The following is a 24,734-nucleotide window of genomic DNA, read 5'->3' as shown; positions in this document are numbered from 1 at the left end:
TACTCACGGGCCTCTTTGCCTTTGATGTAGAATGATGAAGCCTGAGCCCTTTCTTTATTTGCTGCTGAGCTGGTGCTTCCTACAAATCGGTGACTGCAGTCATCCACAACCAGAGTGTGCTCATGTAAGCTGCAGGGCTTGCCCCGACAATCACAAAGCAGAGACCATCAAGAGCGAGTGCTGCCCTCGTTGCATCCCTCAGTGTCCCTGTCCTCCCTTTCTGGTGGAAGAGTGCGGCAAAGATGGGATCCTGCGCCTGGGAGAGTCTGTGGACATTAACTTTGCTACCAAAAAGTGCACGTGCATTTCTGCAGGCAAGATCAAGTGCGTGTCAACCTGCCCTGAAATTCCGCCAACGTGCAAGTACATAGGAAGACCGATGGATGGCTGTGGCATGTGTGCTTGCCCCACTGAACATGACAATTTTGTACTTGCCGGTGAAACCATTCAGGAAGAGTGTAAGATTTGTAAGTGTCCCCTGGAAGGTGGGACGCTTAGGTGCAAACCAATCTGCTAGGCAATTAGTGTAAAATGTATTTAGAGTACTGGATCAGAATAACATTTGGGGAGGGGGGATCCATAAATTGAATCATTAAAATCTCTTGGTCTCTTGAGTCATTACAACCCAACAGGCCCTCTCTTGCTGATTAATGTATTTTATGCAACTATCTTTCCTTTTAGACCACATGCAACACTTTTTGAAGACAGCTTCTGCATAGCTGGAAGGAAGGGAAGAGACTACAGGCAGTACCCAGCTGTATCACTCCGTTAGTGCAAATGATGTTGCGCCAGCAGAAACTAGGTTCTGAACTATGTGCATAAGAAGAATCCAACTAAAGTCACATTTGCACAAGCACAGTTGCACAAGCAACCCATTGTTCTACCCATTGCACATAACTCTTGTGCAGCCCGTTCCACCAGAGTTATGCACAACGGGTTGCACAACAGATTGCTCAAGCATAATGTACAACTGCTTGCACAACTGTGCTTGTGCAAACGTAACTTTAGTTGTTGTACAACCACTTGCACAAGTGTAATGTGCAACCACTTGTGTGATGGAAAGATTCAGCGGAGCAGCTCCACTATCACTATTGGAGTTTGCGGAATGACACGGTTGGATACTGCCCTAGGAGACATGTTAGAAATCATAGCAGAATATAGGATAAGAGATTCTTAATATAGCTAATGGTAAACATCTTGATCACAGGTACCTGATTCAATCTTTCCTGCATACCATTGTGCATTCTTTAGTAGTTAAAGGAATTTAACTCTATTTTATTCAAGGATGGGGCAGGACATTTTTAGGTACAGTTGGGGAATTTGATTTACATTACCCGTTTTCTATGAAGAGACAATTTAGCATTTTAAAATATTAGAAAATGGGATTCATTTTGAGTGGAACATTAGATTGGGAATTAGAAGATTCTCCTTTTAATCGTCCTGATAACACTTCGACAACTCGAACTGGAAGGAACTGGAAGAAATGGTAATTTATGAAAAAAGAAGAGTAATTCCTTCTTAGTTTATTCTTTTTAAAAATATATATTGGTTTTTGTAAAATAGAAATAATAAAATACTTGTCACTGAATCTTCTTAACCATGAGTTTTGTTTTGATTAAAATGAAAGGATTAAATGATCCCAGGAAGGGTTTAGAAATAATTTAATAAAGACAGAATTGAAAAGTTTGGATTCTGGGAATCCAGAATATTTAGCTGAAACAAATACAGGAAACAAGTCAACACCTAGAATTTTGAAAAATAAATGTATGGCAAAAATGTTTACTAGCATAATAAATATATGTGAGGACACTTTGGCAGATCTAAATGGGATGCAGCTGCCAAACTGAGCTGTTAATTGCAGTTTTTTCTATACCTTAGTCAAATCCAGCAAGATTTTAGTTTGGCATATTTTGATTAATTTCATTTGATTTATTTTTAGTAATTGCCTTTCCTTCAAAGTATTGGTTGACAAGATTTTGGCGTTTTGAAAGGGCTATCGCATCATATATGCACCCTAAGTACATTCTCTGTAGGCTGGAAGCCACAGTGTATCCTGCTTTTTATACATTTAAAATGTTTTCATAAGTAAAACTGGTCCATTAATTAATAAGTAACTCTTGTTTGCATATAGCTCTGCATATAAAGGGTAGTATCCAATATTAGTCCTACATAGAGCAGACCCATTGAAATTAATGAAACAAGTTAGTTGTGACTAATTTAAGCCCCATTCATTTCAACAGAACTACTCTGTGTAGGACTAACACTGGAAATTATCCAGAGCTATACTATTGCTATTCTTGCTGACAAGCACAGCCATTTGAAAGCTTGCCTACTCTTCCAATACCAGACATTAGTCCAGTAATAAGTGGTATTATCTCACCATTTATTTTGCATCTCCTCTACAAATATAATATCCTACAAGATATTTGGTAAGTAATATTCAAAGGCAAGCCTGGGAAAAGCTGAGTTTTTCTGTGTACTTTTGCTTGACTTGGTCATTTTCTGGACTTCCAAGGCATCTTTGAAAACCACCAGATACAGGAATAGCACTATATATTAATCATCATCTGGATTTGCTGGGAAAACAAATGCTCCAAGTTTAGTATATATATCAGATATGCGCAACTAAAATTAGCGAAGCAAAAAAGCACTATAGCGCCACCCAGTGACAACAAACATTCATCAAAACATAAATTCAGGAGGACGAGGGGACACACCAACCTGTGTTCCATTCAGAAAGAAAACACCGTTAAAATCAGAACCCAGAAATGCTTCTTCCCAAACCCAGGTAAGAAACCAGAGAAGCAGCTGCACCTGTTGATGGTATACACCCGTCTAAAGGCTGCTGCTTATGCTGTCTGCTTCTGAGCTAACAAAATGGGATCATACCAACAATAGGGACACTATGACACAACCATCCCCAACCTGGTGCCGTCCAGATGTGTTGGACAACTCTCATAATCCCCAACACATCTGGATGGCACCAGGTTGGGGAAGCCTGCTCTGATAGGATTATGAGAGAGCAATAAGACTAGAGTGTTCTCCCCTTTCCACCTGTTTTCAGGATGGATTGGCTTTGCCTACTTGGACTGATTGTTTTTTAATGCTCATTGTCAAAGTCTGTGAAAAAGTCAACTGTGGTTGGCTCACAAATTATAGATATGCCACTTATGACACAAATACTTCTTAAGAAATACTTAAAAAGAGGGAGTTCCCATTTGGATCTCAATATACCTTCATTTGGATCTCTCATTTGGATCTCAGTGCTCTATCTTCAGGAATCATCAGAGAACTCCACAACAGCATTTTATTTCAAGATCTGCAGCCTATGCACAAAGTTGCTGACATTCTGCTCAGGAGCCACAATTCTACAGCCATTAGAGCTTTACACTCTAATGTAAAGATTAATTAGAGCTTTACACTCTACACCAATACACAATTGCCTGAGAGTAAGCTTCATTTAATTCAATTGGACTTCCATTGAAAGCAACATGCATAGGATTGCACTCAGGCAGCTAAGGAAAACTAGCTCAGGCTACTTTTGTGCCAAAATTTGAATGGCAGAAATCACCAGGCAAAGATTTTCATGGCATGCAGATCATCATTAGCAACTAATTATCTGCAGATCAACCTTGACAGCTAGAGGGGCTTAGCAGAAACATTGGCACCCTTACCAGCCATTCAGCTTCATAGGCCACAGTTGCAACAATTGTCAAAAAGCATGAAGAGAGATCCCACTCTGTTATCAACACCACTGAAATACATGAAGGTTGTGGACTCCAGGGGTGGCCAAAGCACACAACACACATAAATTCCCCACAATTCCCATTGTTAATTAATGCATAACCTTCTCCTAAATTTATACATTATTCATTTGCTTTTGCTATTTGCATCAGACTCCCTGCATTTCCATTATTCACCTATATATCAATCACAATACAGAAAGACATGTGAAACCATTCCATTCTGCCTCAGCATCGATGTCACATTTCTAGGCCTGTAAACAAACACACCTAGCATATCCAAAAATGACAGAATCCAGGATGATTGCTCTAGTGAAATTAAAGGGCTGCAGCCTGCCATCCAAACCCCACAAATAACTATATGTTGTGCCCGCCTATATCATCATTCCACAAAGGAATTTAACTAATGAGAGGTCCCCCCGCCCCTTTCTTAAAATGGAGTGTTGGCTTGTAACTGTTGGCTGGACAACAAGGTAAAACTAGTATCTTACATTTATCTAAGAGCCCTGCCACAGTATTATAAGTATTATTTTCAATCGAAAATTGAATTGTGATAACTTCTAAAAAGTAAATTGTTCTTTCTTAAATACAGTATCCATTTTGGATTAACTTTGCAGAAATACATTCATGTATACTCTTAGACCTCATTTGAATGTAGCAGTCCTGGGCTCATGCATTCTCCCCTCTCATCCTCCTCCACTGTGGCTGTGAGATTAGAAATGTTTGCTTCCGTTTTAACTAACTGCAGTTTAGTGTTATGTCTCTGAAAGCCAGGGCAGACTGTGCTTAATCTTAACTATGATTTAGGGAAACAAGTCAACTTCAAACCACAGGTTAACCACAGTTTAGGATTCAGACATAATACTAAACTGCAGTTAACCAAAAAATGGAATGAAAGCTTTTGATCTCCTTGAGGCTGCACCAGAGAAGTGAGTGCATGAACCCAAGGCTCACACACATAGCGCTAAATCAATTTAGTGTTATGTATGAACAAGGTGTATATGCCTCTCTATTCCTGATGGAATTAACAACTACAATGAAATTACCTTCATTTTTCATGAAGAGGTAAGTTGAAGGGGGTGGGGGGTGGGGAAACAGGATTTCCAGGATGGTATAATACAGTTATCATGCCAAAACCATATTCACCGATAATTTGCCATCTGCCTCAACTGGAATTCGCAAGCTTGTTTGGGCTTCTAAACTATTTTTCAGTTCAGACATCATTCTCTGCCTTATGAATGTGAAACCTGCTGTGTAATCTTCCATGCCTGTTAGTGGAAGAGGAAGCAGGCACTTCATCTGTCTCACATCTGTTCACATAAACTAAAATGCAAGATGTTTAGATTAAAGGTATTAAGCTTAAGATTCAAAACTAGGGAGACATGACACCATTTGGAGGGACCAGAGTCAAAGAGAACCATTTAAGGAGCCACAGAGAAGGAAGGGAGGAAAGAAGGTTCCTGAGAGGACAAGTTGTTCTTGGCCGTATAACTCAATACCAGCTCAGGGGGAAGGAAATACAGATTGTACAGGTCTGGATCCAAAGAACTGTACAGCTAGTTCTGCACACTGGATGTGTATTACTCAAAGAACAGCCAGCTTCCCATGACTCACGGCAAACCTTTTTTGGAACTGAAGGATCCTTCAAAAGCAGTTTTGCATGCAGGTCTGTTGTCCAAGGAAGAAGGAAAAAAAGGAGGTGGTGGTGGGGAAGCCTCCATAGGGCATGCCTAAAGAAGCATTTTGGATCCCACTAATAAAAGCTTCCTACTACTGATTGGAGAATCCTATGGTAGAGGGCATTCTGGAGAACAACTGCAGTTTCTTTAAATGGTAAGTTTGTTATATATAACAGATACTAAGGACCAGAGTGGTGGTGAGGAGGTGGGATCTTCTCAATGGCCTTTGAAAAGACCTCGCTAAAGGTCATTTGCAAAAATCTGATATCCCTGTCATTTTTATTTCAGAACAAAGAAAAGGAATACTTTGAATTAATCAATTGCATAGTCTTTCATTATATTTCCGTACAATTAAAAATACAATGTTTCAAAGCCAGTAAGATTTTCACATTTTTGCTCCTATGCCTTGAATTATGGTTGGGAACCTTTTAAAACTAAACTGTTTCACTGTAATTAATTTAAAAACAAACACAAAATTTATATTTGCATTATAGAGTGTTGAAAACAGGGAAAGAGTGAATGTAACCAATATAGTGGACCTTAATTAAAGCAATTTGAAATTTTACTTTTAAACACAAAGTGGAGAAAGAAAGCATGCTTGTTTTAAGTTAAGAGGTTTCATATAAAAACACATTGATGAATCATAATTATTCTGCCATGCTCAATCAAATATTTCCCAACATTCCATTAAAAGACATACAGAACAACTAAATTTATCAAGAGTTTAGATTTCAAAGATTGTCAGTTATTTAGATCAAATATTTCCTGACACAATGGAACTCAGGTTATTTCTGTTTCTGCCAAAATACAAAGCTATACTAACAAATTGTAAGTACCTAAACAGAAGGAGATGATACTGTATGTTTTCAATGAGGGGCTCCATTGTCTTCTTCCACAGGCAAAATCAATAATCATTCATCCTATAGACTATGGATCTGAAGACCCAGCATACATTTCTTTAGTCTTCCTGCATCAACTTCATAGGCAATCAGAATTTGACACCAACTTTACATTAGGCTACCATTGCAGGCAGACACATCTCTCGTGCTCAGCTCTTGCAACAGCAGAATTGAGCAAAATAAGGGCCACGACCCCAAAGACCTGACATACATGTGTGTTGGCGCTACACGCAGGGCTCATTCCAGTTTTCACGGAAGCAAACATCACTTGAAAATGTAAAACAAGCCTAGGAAATATGTGATTTGAGTTTGATAAACATAATCTGGTTTAACCTGTAATGCAATTCCAATAAAATTCTATGAAATGTTTCAAAGAGAAAGATTAAATAAGGCATGTACGTATTCAGAGCTGGCTGCCGATTTACGTAACTGAACAAGTTATGACTAGATGGTGCAGTCTGCACCTCCTCATGAATCCTGGTCCTGATTAGTGCTCCACTTCTGGGTTTCTTTGTTGAGCTAATGCCTCACTGAAGTGGTACTAGCCTTTCCACAATTGGTTTAGGCATCCCACAACATCTTTCATTCTGGCTACCGTCTCTGTGCTTCTTTTCAGGTGTGTCTGTCTGACCATTCACGGTTGGGCTGTAGGACCATCTCAAAGACATCTCCAGCCTTCTGCCTCTACCCTTTCCATTTTTGCACACCAATCGCATGATGGATGCACAACTAGTTCTGCACACTCACAAACAGTTATTATTCTTTGCTATGTTTTGTGTGCATCAGTTTACTAATACATACACAAGATGGAAATAATACCAAGACAATGAGGAACATTATGAAATGCAACAAGGGAGACTGTACCCATTCATGTAATGAAATGCTTGAAAATTATTACTTAAGGTACAATGTGCTGGCCTCTTGTGCTGTTTCCATCTGGTTCTAAGGGGAGTTTACAGGATAATTTTTCTGGTCACTAATTTTAGTTCACTCTTCTGTTCACCCGACCTGTTGTTTCAATTGATTTTTAGCCAATGGAATTGTGTCTAAAACATCTTAAAATAAAGACAAAGCAGAATATAACAATTTACATGTGTACAGCTACTGAGCTTTGAAGAATTTGAATTGTGCAAAGTGAAGCTGCTTTTATAGCACTCCAAGGACATGTGTCCTTTTTGTTGGTTTTCCCCATTCATGTGTGGCTTATTAACTGGACAGCATTATAAAAAGCTAATTATTTATAGATACCCACCATTTTGAACAGAAAGCTCATAGCTCTGCTGCTGTGTATTCTCCAATACCACCTGGGGCTAAGAAAAGCAGTTTAAAAAGATATAGGGCAGAGTGGAGAACCTATTGTCTTCCAGATGTTGTTGGACTACAACTCCCACCATTCTTGACCACTGGCCATGCTGGCTATGGCTGATGGGAATGAGGAGTCCAACAAATCCACCCCAATCTAGGCAGAAGCTGCAAGCTCACACCACCCATATTTCTGGCTGAGTGCTGTTGCAACTCTTCTAACCAATTGCAAACAACCACAGCAAGAAACAGCAAAGCACCTGCATAAACAGAAAATTCATGGTAGCCATGCCAGGTATGCCAAGGATTTGCCATCCCTGGTTGCTTTTGCTGAAGGGAGGAAGGGCCCTGCCTCAGCACATAATTGGGAAGTTGTAGATTACATCCAATATGAGCCCCCACCCCCTGAATCCTACTGATGAATTGCCAATGCTGCATCATTTTGCCTTCAGAGGATCTACGGAATTATATTAGGTCTGTGCCAGCAAGTACACTCCAGACCTCACATTCTAACTCCTTTGGAAAGTCAATGTCGATAGTCCATACATGAGATTTCTTAACCATGACTGTGAGAACCAACATGCGCAAATGTGTCTAACATTAAAAATGTATTTCAAATGTTAAGAAATAAATGAAGTACTGTTTAGTTTCCTTTTGATCAAGAGTCTTGCATACAAATAGAAAAGAGGCTTCTCTACCTGGAATTCAACCATGTTTGGCCAATTATCTCAAAATGGACAATATAAACCTAAACGACATGGAAACAGCTTCATGTCGCAAACCGTTCACATGTGATTTTACCCCCCCCCCAAACCGCAAATAAATGGGGGAAGTGTTGTGATGGTTTGGTGAAAATGTAGACACATGGTTTGGACTCAAAATGGCAATGCTGCCATACGCACATATGAATTAAGACTTGTAGCTGCTCTGTCACAACTCCCTTTGCGCCAAGTTTTCCACATTTTAGAAAGCCTAGTTATGTTACTTTTACATTATTTTTACATTATAAGCATCCAAAGTCGGTAGTTTTTCACACTGGGAAGGATAAGAAAATGCTGTCTTTCACTCCCCGCCCTCGCCCCGCTTTCTAATATTTGGGAGAGGGTGGAAATTTGCAAATACAACAGAAAATGTGTTTACTTTTTCTGGTACAATCACGAGTTCTTGCTGCTTTATCAAGGTTTTTTTTAAAGACAGAAAAGGGTCTTTTTGTGCTTAGTTACTGGCTTTAAGCCATATCCCATTGAACTCGATGAAAAAACCACTGACATTAATAGAGCTATAGTGGGTTCAGATGCACAAATTTTCCACTGCATTTTAGTAGTTCTTCATTTCAATGGTTTTGTTTTAATTTTTGGTTTTTATTAAGACTTGATTATTCCTTTAAATTTGTTGCCTACTGTTTTCTCAGACAAACCTCTTGTAAATATCTTTTCACATTTTCACTCCTTTTGGAAAATTTCCAGAAGCACAAGAGAAATTATGGGTTAGCTTAACTTTTGCACAACTATAAGAATCCGTGTAGCGTCAATCCAGTCTTTAAGGCTTTATCCGTGAAGTGTTTCAGAACATCCTGAATCTAATGGGCTTCCAGGTAAGGCTTTTATGGCATCATCCTGCCTCATTCAGAGAACTTATGGGGAGTCCAGGAATTGTCACCTTCCACTCATAGCCCTCCCATTTTCCCAGCTTTTCTTCCATCTTTTCCCCCCACAGAAAATCCATTAAGGGGAAAAAGACAGAATTGCTGCACAGTGTCTTCTGATTGCTAGCACTAGGAGCCTACCGCCTGGAAGCACCCTAAGATTGTCACCCCGCAGCTGGCCCCTTGCTTTGTATTTGCTAGTGTTCTAAATCTGGAAAAACGAAGGTTTTTCATTTTTCTGCAAGGCTATACAGATCATGGCACTCTTGTCTACCTCCATGTATTGCCTAGTTTATCTGGCAATCAGGATTCTTCCTGTCATATGAGACAAGAGGGCATGTACTTTGCTGTGAGCCAATTTGAACATTATCAGTAACAGTGTCACTGATACTGAAAAACACTTCTGTAGTAGAGGCTCCATGTGGCTGCCATATTTCAAACCTTGTGATATCTCCTTGCCCATTCTGCATCTCCCTAGGAGAAAATAGTGGAGTTGGGACTTCACACTAATCCAGGCAATTCATGTTGAAAATTGTGGATCTTAAAAAGAAGCCTCAGGGAACCTCTATCATGTAGAAACGTTGGGGGGGTTGGGTCTGGAATAGGCTAAAAGCAGAAGAAAAATTGGGGCTGGCTCTTTAAATCCCACTAAAAAGAACAGAGGAAACTAAGGGCACCCTTGAATGACTTTGTTGAATCAGAACTTACATCAAAGCTAATTTATCACATTCAGCTTGAGTTGAATCTTGATTTCATTCATGAAGAGAATGGTCTCCTAGCTCTTCTAATACCTAGGTCTAATGTGCTACAAAGCTTCCAAGGACTATTATTTAAAGCAAGCAATGGGAAAATGCCAACTTCCAGCAGTGTCAGCAGCAGCACACATAAAGAGCTATGAAGAAATTCAAGATGCATGGAGAAGAGGGAAAAACAAAACAAATGGCAGTCATGACTATAGCTAATTTATCATCACAATTTTTGAATGCGTTGACTGATATTTGAAGCTTTGTTGGATTATCTGAATACTGTTGTGCTTAAGAAATCAATTTTTATGTTGTCCTTATCTTGTATTATGGCTACAAAAGCCACAAACATTTGATATGCAATGATATGGGGGGGGGATTAATCCCAGTTTGGAGGCTAATTTCTGCATACTATGTGAAGGATCAGTGTGAAGGATTTTCTCTTGATTACAGGAATGATCATGGGATTTTACTCACCTGAATACCTATCACTTGAGAAACAAGTTTCAATACAGACTGAAATGTAAGCTGAACATTAGTTTACATGTCATGTAAATCAGCGCTTAACAATATCCAGCATCCCATTAAGGAATGGATCTTTCTTATTTCACTATACCTGTTCCACTATGGGATAGCAGAGATCCATAGAATATAGCATAGGCATGTTTATTCAATTTGGACTGTTTTCATAACCTTCCAAATAGAAGTACTAAACATTTTTTTCTCATGCTCAATACAGTCATCATCTCAATTCTTAGATAATTTATAAAAATATTTTTAATCCAATAATCCTGGTAAAGGTAAAAATAAGTGTTTTATAGCAAATGATGAACAGACTCACTGGCTAGGAGTAGAGCTGCTAAGTTGCAATCCAGAAATCCCCTCTGTACCTTTAAATTTACCGCTTTATTCAGACAAGAGACAGGTATGGCTTCTTTTGCCCTCCTCAGACCATTTGTTGTGCCCCCTCTCCCCCAGTCTCATTCCCATCTGTTGCAAGTAGGATTTCAAGTGTGCTACAGGGTAGGTGGATGAAATGACAAGGGGGAAAAGCATGAAGGAGAAGCTGTGGTGGCTGTATCAGTGGCAAATTTAAAAGGTACAGTGGCAATCTAGAGGTTTCTACCTAACAACTCTATGAGAAATTAAGCTTATTTTAAATGCCATACATTCGTTACTGAATCACACATCTCCACTTTCTTTTGTGTATTTTGTTGCCCACTTCAGACTGGCAGGATTTTTTTTTAAGGTGCAGAAGCATCTTTCAAATCTACATGGCTAACTTCATAAACAAATCCCATACACTAGTTTGACATGCTTTACATTTACATCATTAAACCACCAAGAGTAATCTTAAAACGACAGGACTAGTTGAAACTGCATAACTCTCAAGGAGATAGAAGTACTTTCAATTCTCCCACAAGGGCAATTTGTCACAAAATTGCAGCAGATTGTATGATGTTATAGAACAGCAAACATCGAGTAAGATGGTGATTGTATGGTGGGGATATGTTTAAATCCTTGCTGATGTAAACTTAACTCACCCACCAGGCATCCATCATCTTTCTTGATTACCACAGCTCCATCACCCCCATTCCCTTATCAGGTCAATCTGAGATCAATTTTGTGAGTGAGAAAGTAACCCTAAGAAAATAATGGGGTGATGTGGGGGTTTTATTTCTTAAATTACTAGATTTTCAAAATTAAAATCAAAAACAACACATTTGAAAGAAGTTGCTGCACCTGCAAAGACACTCTTTAAGCTTACTATGAAATACAAAAAGTGCACTCTTCTATATCTACATATAAAACATATTAGAAATAAAACTTGTGTAAAATGTTTGCTGTGCAAACTATAAAAAGTCAGTCAGTTCATTGTCCTAAATATTTAGGTCAGATTCTCTTGCTTCCTATTGCAGAGAATCACTGTTATCCAAGACCAGCCCACTGATGTTTGTAGTTGAAAGGTCTGCTCCGTCGTCTTCAGTGCTGTCCACAGATTCATCTTCGCTTTGCCCTGCCATCATGACTTGCTGAACAGCTAAAGTAGTACCATCAGATGAAAGAGATTGGAGACTGTCTACATTCATGTTGACTGGAGCAGTAATTGTTACAACGGCTCCTGGAAATGGGAAGAAAAACACAAGTCCAATTAGAACAATTAGATTTTTTAAAAATGAAAACTCTATTTAGAGAGCAATCCTGTGATCCCTTGGAGGGTATCCCAGGGACCACAGGATGGTGCAGATTACCCACCTACTCCTTCGCAGCTGCGGTGGAAAGCTCTGAGGCAGCTTCTCTTCCAAGGTCACAACAGTGACCTTGGAAGACAGTCAAGGACGGAGGAAAGGGGGTGGGACAGTGACTGGGGAGGAGGAAGGACAGGCCATGGATCCACTGTATCTACCTGAGATCAGCTAGATGAGCTGAGAGGCCCATGAACCAAAAAATATTAAAAGCAGGAACAGGAGGTGAAAACGCCTCTGGAATTCCTCCCACCCTGCCTGCCAGGGCTTAGGATAAATAGAGCGCTCCAATCTTGGAGCCCTCCATCTACAGAATGTCAATCCCTTAGGTTTGCACTCTTAATCTCATTTTAAAATAACTTGAAATATTACTTTAGGTTGAAAATCCAAGAATCTAAAAATTGGGAGTGAACTAAAGCTGCAAACGCCATTTGAATCATCTTTTTCCCCTCAAGTAATAGTGTGTGTGTGTGCATGCGTGAGAGGGAGAGAGAAGTCAATATGTTCATTTTGTTTTAGCCCATTTTTGCCTAAATAAGAACTGACTTTTTAAATCTTGGGGCGGTGTCCAACTGTGTCACAAATGACATGCGCTAACGGAAAGTAGCTTCTGAACTACGCATAAGAGGTGAACATATTGTGCAGCTGGTTGCACATTATGCTCATGCAACCTGTTGTGTAAATGGTTGTGAAGTGTAATGCACAACGGGTTGCACAAGGGAAAGATTTAGTGGAGCTTCACTAATGCTATTTGAGTTTGTAGAAAGACACCATTGGATATTGCCCATCGAACACTATCATCCTGACTTAGGATAGATTTTTACACTTGAAATTGAACTGCGAGTGAAAAGCATTATCCCAGACCTGCTGTTTTTCAAGGCTGCAAGTCTATGTCTGGTAAAGTGTACCAGACATAGACACATTTAATCCCACTGAACCCGTACAGACATGTGTTTGTATGTATAGTGAGATGCGTAACAGGGTAAAAAAAATGATTTGGGACATGGAAATTGTCTGACTGGCTCCAGAGGTTCCCTCAATCAGCAAAGAGCATATAAAGAAGTGTTTTAAATTCAAAACAAGTATGTGAGGAATCTGCTCACCATCTGACATGGTAAGTTCATTTGTTTGATGCTGAGTTACTCCTGATGCAATGGAGTCTGGCCAGAACCTTTGAACTGGTCGGTTTTGAGCTGTTTTCTTCTTTGTTTTTGGAGTTTCAGAACAGCTGGAATCCAACATTGGCTGGAGAATTCGCCTTCTAGCATTAATAAACCTAAACATGGTCAAAATTAAATCTTATGAACACACCCATAAAAATTAGACTTTTTCTACACTAACAAACAGAAAAACCTTAACAACTGGGGAAGGGCAAGGATTGTTTAATTTCAGGAGAAACTCCTGAAACAGTGAGATTCTATGATTCTTTAAAGATAAGCAACATGTATTTTTCAACCACTTCTCAGTTCATTTTCCCTTCCCTTTATTCCGTACCCTCTTTCTATTTCTGCAGCCATAGAACTACAGGCCTGGAGTTTAGCTGTTCCATCCCCAAACAGGCTGTAAATCACTGCAATTTATGTTCTAGGGTAACCTCTAAACACGGCTCCAACATCCTGTCATTCCAAATTATTCCAATCTTCCAGTTTTTCACAATTCACCTCTCTACTATCAATCAACAAAAATCATCTCCAAGTCAGTCAAAATCATTGAGATGAACTAAAGACCAGGAGCTTTGTTACATTTCATCCTTTTAACTGTTTTGGAATAAGTATGTGTGTATCTCGTGTGCACACGCGCGTTGTGCGTATGTGCGCACACATGAGCACACACACTTCCTCTTCCTGGAATTTATTTTTCCTTAATGAATGTTGAATTTGCAGAAGCTACACATCTGAAAATCTGAGCCAGTTTTGCCCCCGGCAAAGTGTCAACAGTGTGCTATTTATGGTAGCAACGGTTGGTTTCAAGGTGCTGCATCATCAATGTAACTCTAACCACTGTCACATTTATTCATTTCACATGCTTAGGGTTGGGGGGTAGGGGAAGGGAAAAGACTATTTGGCTTATGGGCTTGGCACTCTTGATTTTTGCTTAATAGTTAGGTTCTGCAGTCACAAGACTGTATCAGGGCAAGCAGAGGATCCCCACTCCTCTCAACATAGATAGGATTACACTTAGCATTGCCACTGACCCATTCAGCTCCCTCCATGCCCACTGTCTGTCCACATAGTATATGGACAGTACAGCACTAAGACTTGTGATGGCAAATGGATATAACAGCCAATCACATCCATTTTTTGCTTTGCACAGAAGACCACAGGAGAAGTCTGTAAACTAATCCTGAGTTTATATCTATGTGGCTTTTTTACAGAAGTGAAATATTGTAATACATCCAAATAACTGGGTTTATTCATTTTATCTTACCAGTTGTTAACCTGGAGTAATGTAAGATTTGTTTGTGCGGCTATCTGTTTTTTCTCATCTTCTGTTGGATATGGATGCTACAGACAGGAAGAAACAATAAATAAAACACTTTGCTTTTTGAATTTTTGAAAAGAAATTATATCAATAAACATAATACAAAACATACAACTATAAAAGAAAAAGGATACAATTTCACATAGAATAGCATAGAATTAATCTCTTACTAATAAGTTCTGACGAGTTAGACTGATTTTCCCATAATGCCTCTAACAATAACTTCAAATAGATAAATGGATTGCACTTCCCTTGTCTGTGTGTAATGTAATATGTTAATTTTATGACACCAATTACAGACCATGATTTATTAGTCTAATGATGAAGCAAGGATAAGAACTCAGATTTCCATTTTAGTCAAATTAAAATTCTCACTGGTATTAAACGTCAAGTCATTCTCTCTGCTAGTACCAATTTTATTTCATTAAGCAAGCACAATAATCAATAATAATTATAGGAACTCTAATTCCTATAATGTCTCACATTCGTTCCAAAAATCATATGAAGTGCAGATAAAGAACTGAAAGAGAATACTAGGGAGAGCAAATATTCTGGGAGAGTTCTATCATTTTGAGTTATCCCTGTTCCCTTTTTACTCTGCACTTTTTCAAAAATCCATACTGTCAATTTCTGCTGTTATATTAACTTTTATTTTATGAAATACGACAAACTTTTCAGTTATTCCCAGATATAATGAATCCCTTCTTTATTCAGAATTTCCACTGAAAATTTAAATTCCTTAAGTCTTTCTGGCATAATAGCTGGCAGATCAATATTTGCTGACATCTCTGATTAACATGCAGTTCAGAGGTAATGGTCTCAGGTTTATTAGACTGAGAATGAGTGCTTGGCCTATGCACTCCTTCCTTCTTTCTCACACTGTAATAGAATGTTTCTGGCATTTGTTAAAATCACATTTTCCAGTTACATCCGAACCAGGAAACTGGTTTAATCTCAGGCTACAAACCAGGAAGTAACATGACACTGTAATCTAATAAACCTTGGAAATATTCTATTATGGTGCGAGAGAGAAAGAGAGAGAGAGAAGGAGAGAAAGGAGTATATAGGCATAACAATCTCACTTAACTAATAGTCTATGGAATTTTATCATAAAATCTCTTTGTAATTTCCATTCTTTTGCATATTGCGAGGGAATCCTGAAACCCGTATCTATTTCACTGAAGCCTTAAAGTCTTCACCAACTGTACGTATAAGCCACTCTTGTAAAAAAAACCAAAAAAACCCCAAACAGGTTGTTTCTGTCAACCTTCTCAGGAATTCCTCATATTTTAATATGATTCCTCCTGGTTTTAATTTCCCAGTGCTCATTTAATTATTATCAATAAATTAAATTTTGTCTCCTTGTGTTTGAAGCAATTATTTCACGAGAATGACACTTTCCTTCTTTTTCAGCTCCTATTGGATAATGTGCTCCAGAATGTAATCTAACATCTTTTTTAGATCACCAATTTCAGCTTTATTATATTATTCAATAAAACGTTACCTTCAAATTTTGCCCCATCTGTTCCAACAAAAATTATCTTAAAAGGTGTTAAATTCAAATGCAAATAGTTTTTTGGTATCTTCTACCACATGTATGCATTTTAAATTAGGGAACTGCATTGAAAAATTCAGTAAAGTATGAAAACTGAAGCAAAACTACGTTCTGGTTTATGTACTGGTTCGGGAAGTGCAAATTAGGTCTATTCGTATTAAAATAACGAAAAGTCTTGTGGCACCTTAAAAACTAACACATTGTTTTGCTGCAACAGACTAAACTGGCTACCCAACTCATATTAAAATGGGAACCCAACGAATTTCTTCTCTATCCCTAATTACATTAGCCTTAATGACTTATCAGGAATTATTAAGAATTAGAATCATATAGCTGGGAGGGATCTCAAATGTCATCTAATCCAACCCCTTGCTGATGCAGGAAATCAATCCACTGCTACAGATCATCCAGCCTCTGCTTGAAAAACATGAACAAAGGAAAATTAATAGAGATTTATATGTTTTCCTTTCAGTATCCTATGATCTGACATATAGTACTGTTCAGGAGGGAACACAACAGAGTATATTTGGTTATGTAGACAGTTTTACTCATTTTAATACCACTGGATGAAGTCACCAGCACTGGTAACGTGTTACATATATTGCTCAATCTGTTTAAGCTAAAGAACCTAATCATATTTCTGCCCAGGCAATTATAATTTTGCTTCAGGAATAAGTGTGATCTTGAGTATCATATGACTGTGGACAAAAAACAGTTGAAGCACACACACACACCCCGCCACAACAACATACTGTCCCTGGACTGAACTCTGTAGTGTGTGTGTGTGTGTGTGTGTGTGAAGTAGAAAACTTATATTAACATTTGTGAGATCTTTCAGGTCATGAATAAGCTGATTATGCATACAGCTGTCACAGGATGCATGCATGGTCCTAAGTTAACAAGGCCACTGTGCACATTGCCCCCTTTGTGGGTGTGGAGTGCGTTCAATGAGAAAATCTGCTCAAAGAATTCTGCTTCTGCACACAAACTATCTTTGATTTAGTACAATGTACATCTTCCATCCCCGTAGGATATGTTTTGATAAAGATTTAAATACAGTCCACAAAAGGCTACTTATCAAGGGAGCACATGATAAAAAATGTCCTTGGCATAATGAAATATGCCAAATATTTCAAAAATACTTCCAGTATTTAAGATGATCACAAGGTTATATAATAGACACCTAATGAATTTGGGTGTGATTCAACTATCAGAAACCAATTCAGTATATTTTAAGTAAGTCTACAGAAACTGTTGGACTAAAAGCTTCAGTTATGGCCAAATTTTTTCCCTTCCTCATGCAGCAATTAAAAATATACCAGCGGAAGCTCTCATAACAGAATTGATTCCCAGCCACTGTAATCAAGCCTTACCCCTATGTGCTGGAAAAGCCAAGACCTCATCACATTTGTAGCATGCTTTGGAAGAACTCCTCTTTTATTTTTGGATGACCCATCATCTTGATGCAAGATGCTTAAATCTTGGTTTAACTGTAACTGGAGCTGCACATAGATTGACAAGTGGGATACAATTACTAAGACATCATAAGTTTTACCACAGTTCTCTTAATATTTCACAAAAATAATTTCATGGAACAAAACAATGTAAGAAAACATACAAGCTTTGTATTGGAAGCAGCAATACCACTAGTAGGGATCGTAATTCAGAGTTGGGTCCACACATGCAGTTTCAGACAGCATGTAGGGAAATGCATGTTTGAATATTCACCCACATCAAACAAAGATGTCCGGTCTATGGAAAACTAGCATGTCAGTGGAGGGAGTGGAAAACTAGCTTCTCGCCAACAGTCTTCTATGTGCAGGGAATTTTATCTAGAAGAGAGCATACAAACATACTCTCCCCAAACTGCAGGCACCTCTGAGGGATGCAGTACATCTATGTGTACTCTGCACACAGGTAGATATTGCATCCCAAGCTGCAAATGGAAAAGGATGGTAAATAGGCAAAGACATGTTGTCTCCACCTCTATAGCCCCAAAGCTGTGTTCAGGATAGCAAGGAGAGGAATCCTCACCCTCATGCAATCCCTGTTGGTGGTGCTCATGATGAGCAGAGGCTGGTGAGAACTTTTTCCCCACACTGCAATATTATCCTAAAGTTCAGCACTTTGTTTTCACCTGTAGGAGCAAATATTAGCTCTTCACTTCTATGGGAAAAAGTAAAAGCATGGACTCAGGGACAATGTTAAGATGAGGCTAAGATTCCCTCCTGCGTATGATAATCACAGGATCTAGAAGAAGAAGACATGTGCCCCTTTTAACTGTGTTGCAGAGTGCAGTAACACTGACATGGGATAGAGGTGTGTGTATGTGTGTGTGAAGAGATGGGGGTATCAGACCACCTTACCTGTCTCCTGAAAAACCTGTACGAGGGTCAAGAAGCAACAGTAAGAACCGGACATGGAACAACCGATTGGTTCAAAATTGGGAAAGGAGTACGACAAGGCTGCATATTGTCGCCCTGCTTATTTAACTTCTATGCAGAGTACATCATGAGAAACGCCGGGTTGGATGAATCACAGGTCGGAATTAAGATTGCTGGGAGAATTATCAACAACCTCAGATACGCAGATGATACCACCCTAATGGCAGAAAGCGAAGAGGATCTAAAGAGCCTCTTGTGGAGGGTAACACAGGAGAGTGCAAAAGCTGGTTTGAAACTCAACATTAAAAAAACTAAGATCATGGCATCTGGCCCCATCACTTCCTGGCATATGGAAGGGGAAGAAATGGAAGCAGTGACAGATTTTATTTTCTTGGGCTCCAAGTTCACCGCACACGGTGACTGTAGCCATGAAATTAAAAGACGCTTGCTCCTTGGGAGGAAAGCTATGGCAAACCTAGACAGCACAGTAAGAAGCAGAGACATCACCTTGCTGACAAAGGTCCGCATAATCAAAGCTATGGTTTTCCCAGTAGTAACGTATGGCTGTGAGAGCTGGACTATAAGGAAAGCTGAGTGCCGAAGAATTGATGCTTTCGAACTGTGGTGCTGGAGAAGACTCTTACGAGTCTCCTGGACTGCAAGGAGGTCAAATCAGTCAATCCGAAAGGAAATCAACCTTGAGTGCTCATTGGAAGGACAGATACTGAAGCTGAAGCTCAAATATTTTGGCCACCTAATGCGAAGAGAAAACTCTCTGGAAAAGACCCTGATGCTGGGAAAGACTGAAGGCAAAAGGAGAGGGGGACGGCAGAGGATGAGATGGCTAGATAGCATCACTGATGCAATGAATATGGACTTGAGCACACTCCGGGAGAGAGCGCAGGACAGGAAGGCCTGGCGTGCTATGGTCCATGGAGTCACGAAGAGTCGGACACGACTGAACGACTGAATAACAACAACAATGTGTGTGTGAAGGGAGAGCCTGTAGGTTACAGGCACACCAGAGGGATGCAGTACATCTATGTGTACGCTGCACACAGGCAGACATTGCATCCCTCTGCAGAATCCCTGACACAGAGGCCAGACCACCCAGTATCAAGAACAGAAGGCAGATTTTTGCTTCCACCCAATATCAGGACCAGAAGGCAGATTTCTGCAGTGTCCTAAACACACCACTTTTTTCCTCTGTAGGAAATGCTAACTATTTGCTCCTCTGGGTCAATCAGAGAATGGGGAGTAAGCATACTCCCTAGCCTTGGGAACTTCAATATCTGGGCCAAGAGTCAGATTTTGGCCTGTCTCAACTGTGCCCCAGACTTTAGCCCATTTACTTTGCTCAGTGGGAATCATCGACATACAAGCTTGTCCCTATTTGCATAGCCCTGACCAAGGTTCTGTTTCTTGGTCACTAGAGTGTGATGGAATATTAGGAACTAACAAACAGATACATGGCTTTCTTAACTTGTATTTGCTTTGATTTCTCACCACCTCCTCGCTGGTGCAGCCTCGAACCCTCTGAAAAGCTGCTGAGGACTGGGCAACCCTCTGGAAAAAGGTGCCGGGGCCTGCTGGGAGAGTAATTGGCCAAAAGTGGGTGGTGGCACCTCTGTTTACACAAGGTGCCTTCACCTGATTGGGGATAATTCTCCCCTTCCTCAACAGCCTCCCGTAGCCCATTGTTCAGGAGCATCCCTAAGGACTGACTTGCGGGGGGGGCGGGGCAGGGGTGTGGAGTGGAGAGGAGGTGGTGACAAAGGCCTCTTTCACAAACTTCCTTCCACTTGTGGTTCTCAGGATCCAACCCAGTGAATTTATATTTCAAACATTTAAATACATTACTTATGCAATCCTGAATGTTGGTCTGTCATTTCCATATCTTGCAACTAAAATACTGTCTTCCTCCCCTACATTAAATCATTCTATAAAGTGGGTAAAACAAACCTGTGAGTTCTGGATCCTGATGGTTCCAGGTGACAAAGCTTGTGTCACTACTTGACCTTGAGGTGTGACCACAGTCACGGGCTGATATACTGTACCACCTTAAAAGAATACATCATTTTTACCATTGTAGAGTAACTAAGTGATCAAATGACAGCATGAGAACAGGCATGTTTATGTAGATATCATTAAACAGGCAAAATGGTGATAGGTTTATTTACTTAACAGGTCTAATTTATTTTTAAAATGCATAGGGCACAAAAGTATTTTTAACAATCTTTTAACTTCACTAGAATTTTATAACTGTTTATCAGAAATAGAAATCCAGCTGAGACTATTTTTCCTATGTTTTATATTATCACAGAGCTTAAATATGTAGCCTTTTTAATGTTTGTAAGAAACTTTGCACAATTCTAGAATCATAGAATCATAGGGTTGGAAGGGGCCTATGAGACCATCGAGTCCAACCCCCTGCTCAATGCAGGAATCTATATTCAATTCCACTTCATTTTATTTTCACTAGCTCACATCTCCCTGTGTAATATATAAAAATGCTTTGAGGAGCAATGTTATTTTTTAAAACGATGGCTACCTTTGCCATAAGGCAAACAGCTTTCCACTAATGGATCTTTTCTGTGACCAGAATCCCAGTTCCCTGAATTATAAGCAAGACTTTTAATTTTTGTTAATAGAGGGAATATTTTATTCTTCTGGTACTAGTTCCCCTCTACTCAGCACTGGTTAGGCCTCATCGGGAGTACTGTGTCCAGTTCTGGGCACCACACTTTAAGAAGGATGCAAGCAAGCTGGAGAGGGTTCAGAGGGCAACAAAGATGATCAGGGGACTGGAAACAAAGCCCTCTGAAGAGAGACTAAAAGAAGTGGGCATGTTTAGCCTTGAGAAGAGAAGACTAAGGGGAGATATGACAGTGCTCTTCAAATATGTAAGGATTTGTATCTGAATTTGCTTATTTTCCACATTCTTCCCTAACCCTTTCTTTTATCATGTCTGCTTTTTTGCCATTATTTAAATTGTAAACTGCCTTGACTAAACTGGCAGAAAGGCAGTATATACATGTAGTAAACTAACAAACAAAAATCATATCTAGCATTCCTAGCTTTAGGCAATTCTTAACAAGTACAACAAATATCAATGATGAAATGCAATGTTTAATTTTTTTTTTAGTGCATCCTACCTGCAACAGTTGCCATAGTTACATTTCCCTGCTGCAAAGCTGATGCAGGTACCATAATCCCCTGGGGACTTAGCGTACCTGTGATGGCACTTTGAATTGGCTAGAAACGGTAACAACAATAAAAATTACATAGTCTTATAATGAAGGATGTTCCTAGCATTTTAGCTGCAACAGTTTCAAATGAGAGAATCAACAAAGTAAACCCCATGATGATGATGATGATGATGTCATCATTACTAACTAATATGATCAAAGCTAGTCATATGACTCACATGCGACAGAAATTCAATGAAAGAAGTAAATAAACTAGAATTTTCCTTTGACAATATGTTGTATTTGTATGTTGTTTCCCAAATGCTGGCTTTCTTTCTCATATTGAACCACTCTATGAGAGTATAGAACAGATACGTGAATTCTGGATTACATTTAACCCAGTGCTTTTGTCCCTTAATACTGGGCTAATCCCATTTTATTGGAATCAAAGGGTTTATATTAGCGTGACAGACTATGAGATTTGTCACTGGACTAAATATTTAGAAATAGTTATCCTAGAATAACTTATCTTCAAATTTTTTTTTTTTAAAAATGGGATATGTAAATAAGCGTAAGATTGAAAAGCTATACACACTTTCCTGGAAATCAATCTCTCTGAACTCAATGGGACTTACTTCAGAGTAGACATGTATAGGATTGCACTGAAAATAAGCAACAAGGTAACTACAAATATGTTCAGAAGATACATGAAAACTGTATCATTCTGGATGAGATCCTAGCCCTTCTAAAGTTAATGGTGTGAATACCCATGATTAAGCATGGTCAAGATTTCATAGTTTTCCACAGAAAAGGTAAGGTTCTAAGCAACTCACATTTGAGGTTTAAAGATGATTTCAAACATTTCGCAAACTTCAGATTTAAAACATGTATCTGAATTATAAAGGTTTCATCCAAACACTCAGATAATCAAGTGTCTGACAGGAATGCAATTTACAATTAGTACACTGACACAGGGCTGGCATGAAGGGTGCAATGAAACAATGAATAAATCCTATCTCTATTTCTAAAAACATTCATCAATATCTTAATACTGTTCATGTTTAACAATTTATGCTATGAACCTGGTGAGTATATGTTGTCTTACTGGTATGAAGGTGAATATAGCCATATTCTGAAGTTTTGGAAGACTGTGCTCTGAAATTATAGCAGTACTGATGCCACCATTACTTATCTTCAAGGAGAAAATAGTAAACTAGCAAGAAATTAAATAATCAACCAACTTCTGTTACTCCACATACTATTAGCAGTAATTCAACTGCCAGTTGGGACACATTTTTCAAGTATTACAGATGTTATGCATGGGAGGAGGGCTAATGGCTCATACCACTACTGATAGTGGTAGAGCACACACTTTCCAGTGAGGGGATCTCAGTGCTTGAGACCTTGAACAGCCGTTGCCTACTAGAGCAGACAATACTGACGGACCGATGGTCTGATTCAATATAAACGGCTTTGTATGTTCTTAAATTCCCTTTGCCCAGCGAGGCTGCCGGGAGAGGGGCATTCTATGACCGAAGCAGCAGATGCATAGCCTACTGCTTTCCAGAAGGATCTCTCAGCTGAGTTCTTATGCACATGCAATCCATGCTACTGGATGCAAGGAACTTCATACCCTGAAACCTTGTGTATGTGATGGAGAGCAATCAAACAACCCTTTATCTGCATACAGATCACCTATCGCTTGGATGAGGCCATTATCTACAATGAGATGAACAAAGCCAACCCAAAATTTAGGCTAAGAAGGTAGTGCCAAAGAGGCGCAATGGTAATTGTGTCAATTTTGCTCTACTGCTCACATTTTCTGGTGACTGTTTCCATGAAGACAGCTGCTCCAGCAAATCCAAGCTATCTTTATCATGTTTAAAGTTGCTGGACTGCAGACAAAGAGTTGACAAATTATGGTCATTCAAGAATTACATTTCCATGTACCTGACTACTAAGAAACTGCACAAGGGAAACTTGGTAACCTTAACAATATTGCAAATCCTTAAAAACTGCTTGTTTGCCAGTCACATATCATCTATTTGTAAATTGCATGGTTTACAAATTTGATCAAGTTATTAACATGGTATTTTATAATTATATTTTTTAAAAATCTACTCTTACCTATCCCAAGCCTTATGGGATAGGGTAGGCTATCAAACAAATACAGAAAATGTATTTCAGTTAGTGTGAAAGGTACCTGGGGTTGTACAGGTGAATAAGGGCTCCCAGATTCTCCACTCAGCAGAGTTTCACTGTTCATTTTAGTTTTTAGACATGCAATATAGCGACTACAGAAATCCTTACAGAGCTCATTAACTTTTTCTAGCTCAAGCAGATGAATTCGTAGAACCTGAATTGCCTTTACCATCTAAAATAAGGAAAAAACATAAAGGACTTTGAAACAAGGTAAAAAAAACATGGTAACAAACATTTGCACGTCATTTATAGCACATTGAGAAGCTGCAACTGGCCAGTTCTTTTTTTTTCTTACACACAATTGGTGTAAATTAATTATCATGTGTGTAGCAGCCCTCCTATTTACCAAGACCTTTTCAACTTCTCTTCTTAGCTGCAAGCTTCCAATGCTAAATATGCTGAGGGTTTTCCCCCCTTTCTAACTTAATCTGATAACTAGTTGACCTGATCACCAATGGCAATATGTGCAATCCACAAGTGTAAACTGAAATACAATTTGGCACAAAGCCAACCACACAAATCATTTATTCTGTAAAATTTAATTTCTTTTTCTTCAGTTCATTTAGACATCTCAGGGTGGCTTACAGTTATGGAATAAAATAAAAATGAATAAAAACATCAAATTACAATGCAACACAATCTAAAGACAGCACCAGATTTTTTAAAA

General features: G+C 39.0%; 1 protein-coding gene across 4 annotated transcripts in view; it reads right to left on the bottom strand.

Moving 5' to 3' along the window:
* Nucleotides 1-8,989: 8,989 nt before the first annotated feature.
* The window catches only part of PKNOX1 (PBX/knotted 1 homeobox 1), a 42,378-nt gene continuing 26,633 nt past the window's right edge, over nt 8,990-24,734 (bottom strand). Inside the window, exons 5-12 of one of the 4 annotated variants that reach the window (XM_084843827.1) lie at nt 24,069-24,239; nt 23,683-23,760; nt 21,833-21,932; nt 20,640-20,737; nt 17,667-17,795; nt 14,685-14,761; nt 13,361-13,533; nt 10,462-12,133 (exon numbers count right to left, since the gene is read on the bottom strand). In XM_084843827.1, the coding sequence (XP_084699953.1) occupies nt 11,922-12,133; nt 13,361-13,533; nt 14,685-14,761; nt 17,667-17,795; nt 20,640-20,737; nt 21,833-21,932; nt 23,683-23,760; nt 24,069-24,239 (1,038 nt within the window). In that variant the 3' untranslated portion in view covers nt 10,462-11,921. Of the gene's footprint in view, nt 12,134-13,360; nt 13,534-14,684; nt 14,762-17,666; nt 17,796-20,639; nt 20,738-21,832; nt 21,933-23,682; nt 23,761-24,068; nt 24,240-24,734 lie in introns of all 4 variants that reach the window. The other 3 variants (XM_084843828.1, XM_084843829.1, XM_084843830.1) reach the window with 3 other exon arrangements.

This window comes from Heloderma suspectum, chromosome 3 (assembly GCF_057233095.1).
Source record: "Heloderma suspectum isolate Gila_16-S chromosome 3, 16-S_ref, whole genome shotgun sequence".
NCBI lineage: Eukaryota > Metazoa > Chordata > Lepidosauria > Squamata > Helodermatidae > Heloderma > Heloderma suspectum.
The sequence above is the reverse complement of the archived record's forward strand: the minus strand, read 5'-3'. Positions and strand labels throughout refer to the sequence as shown.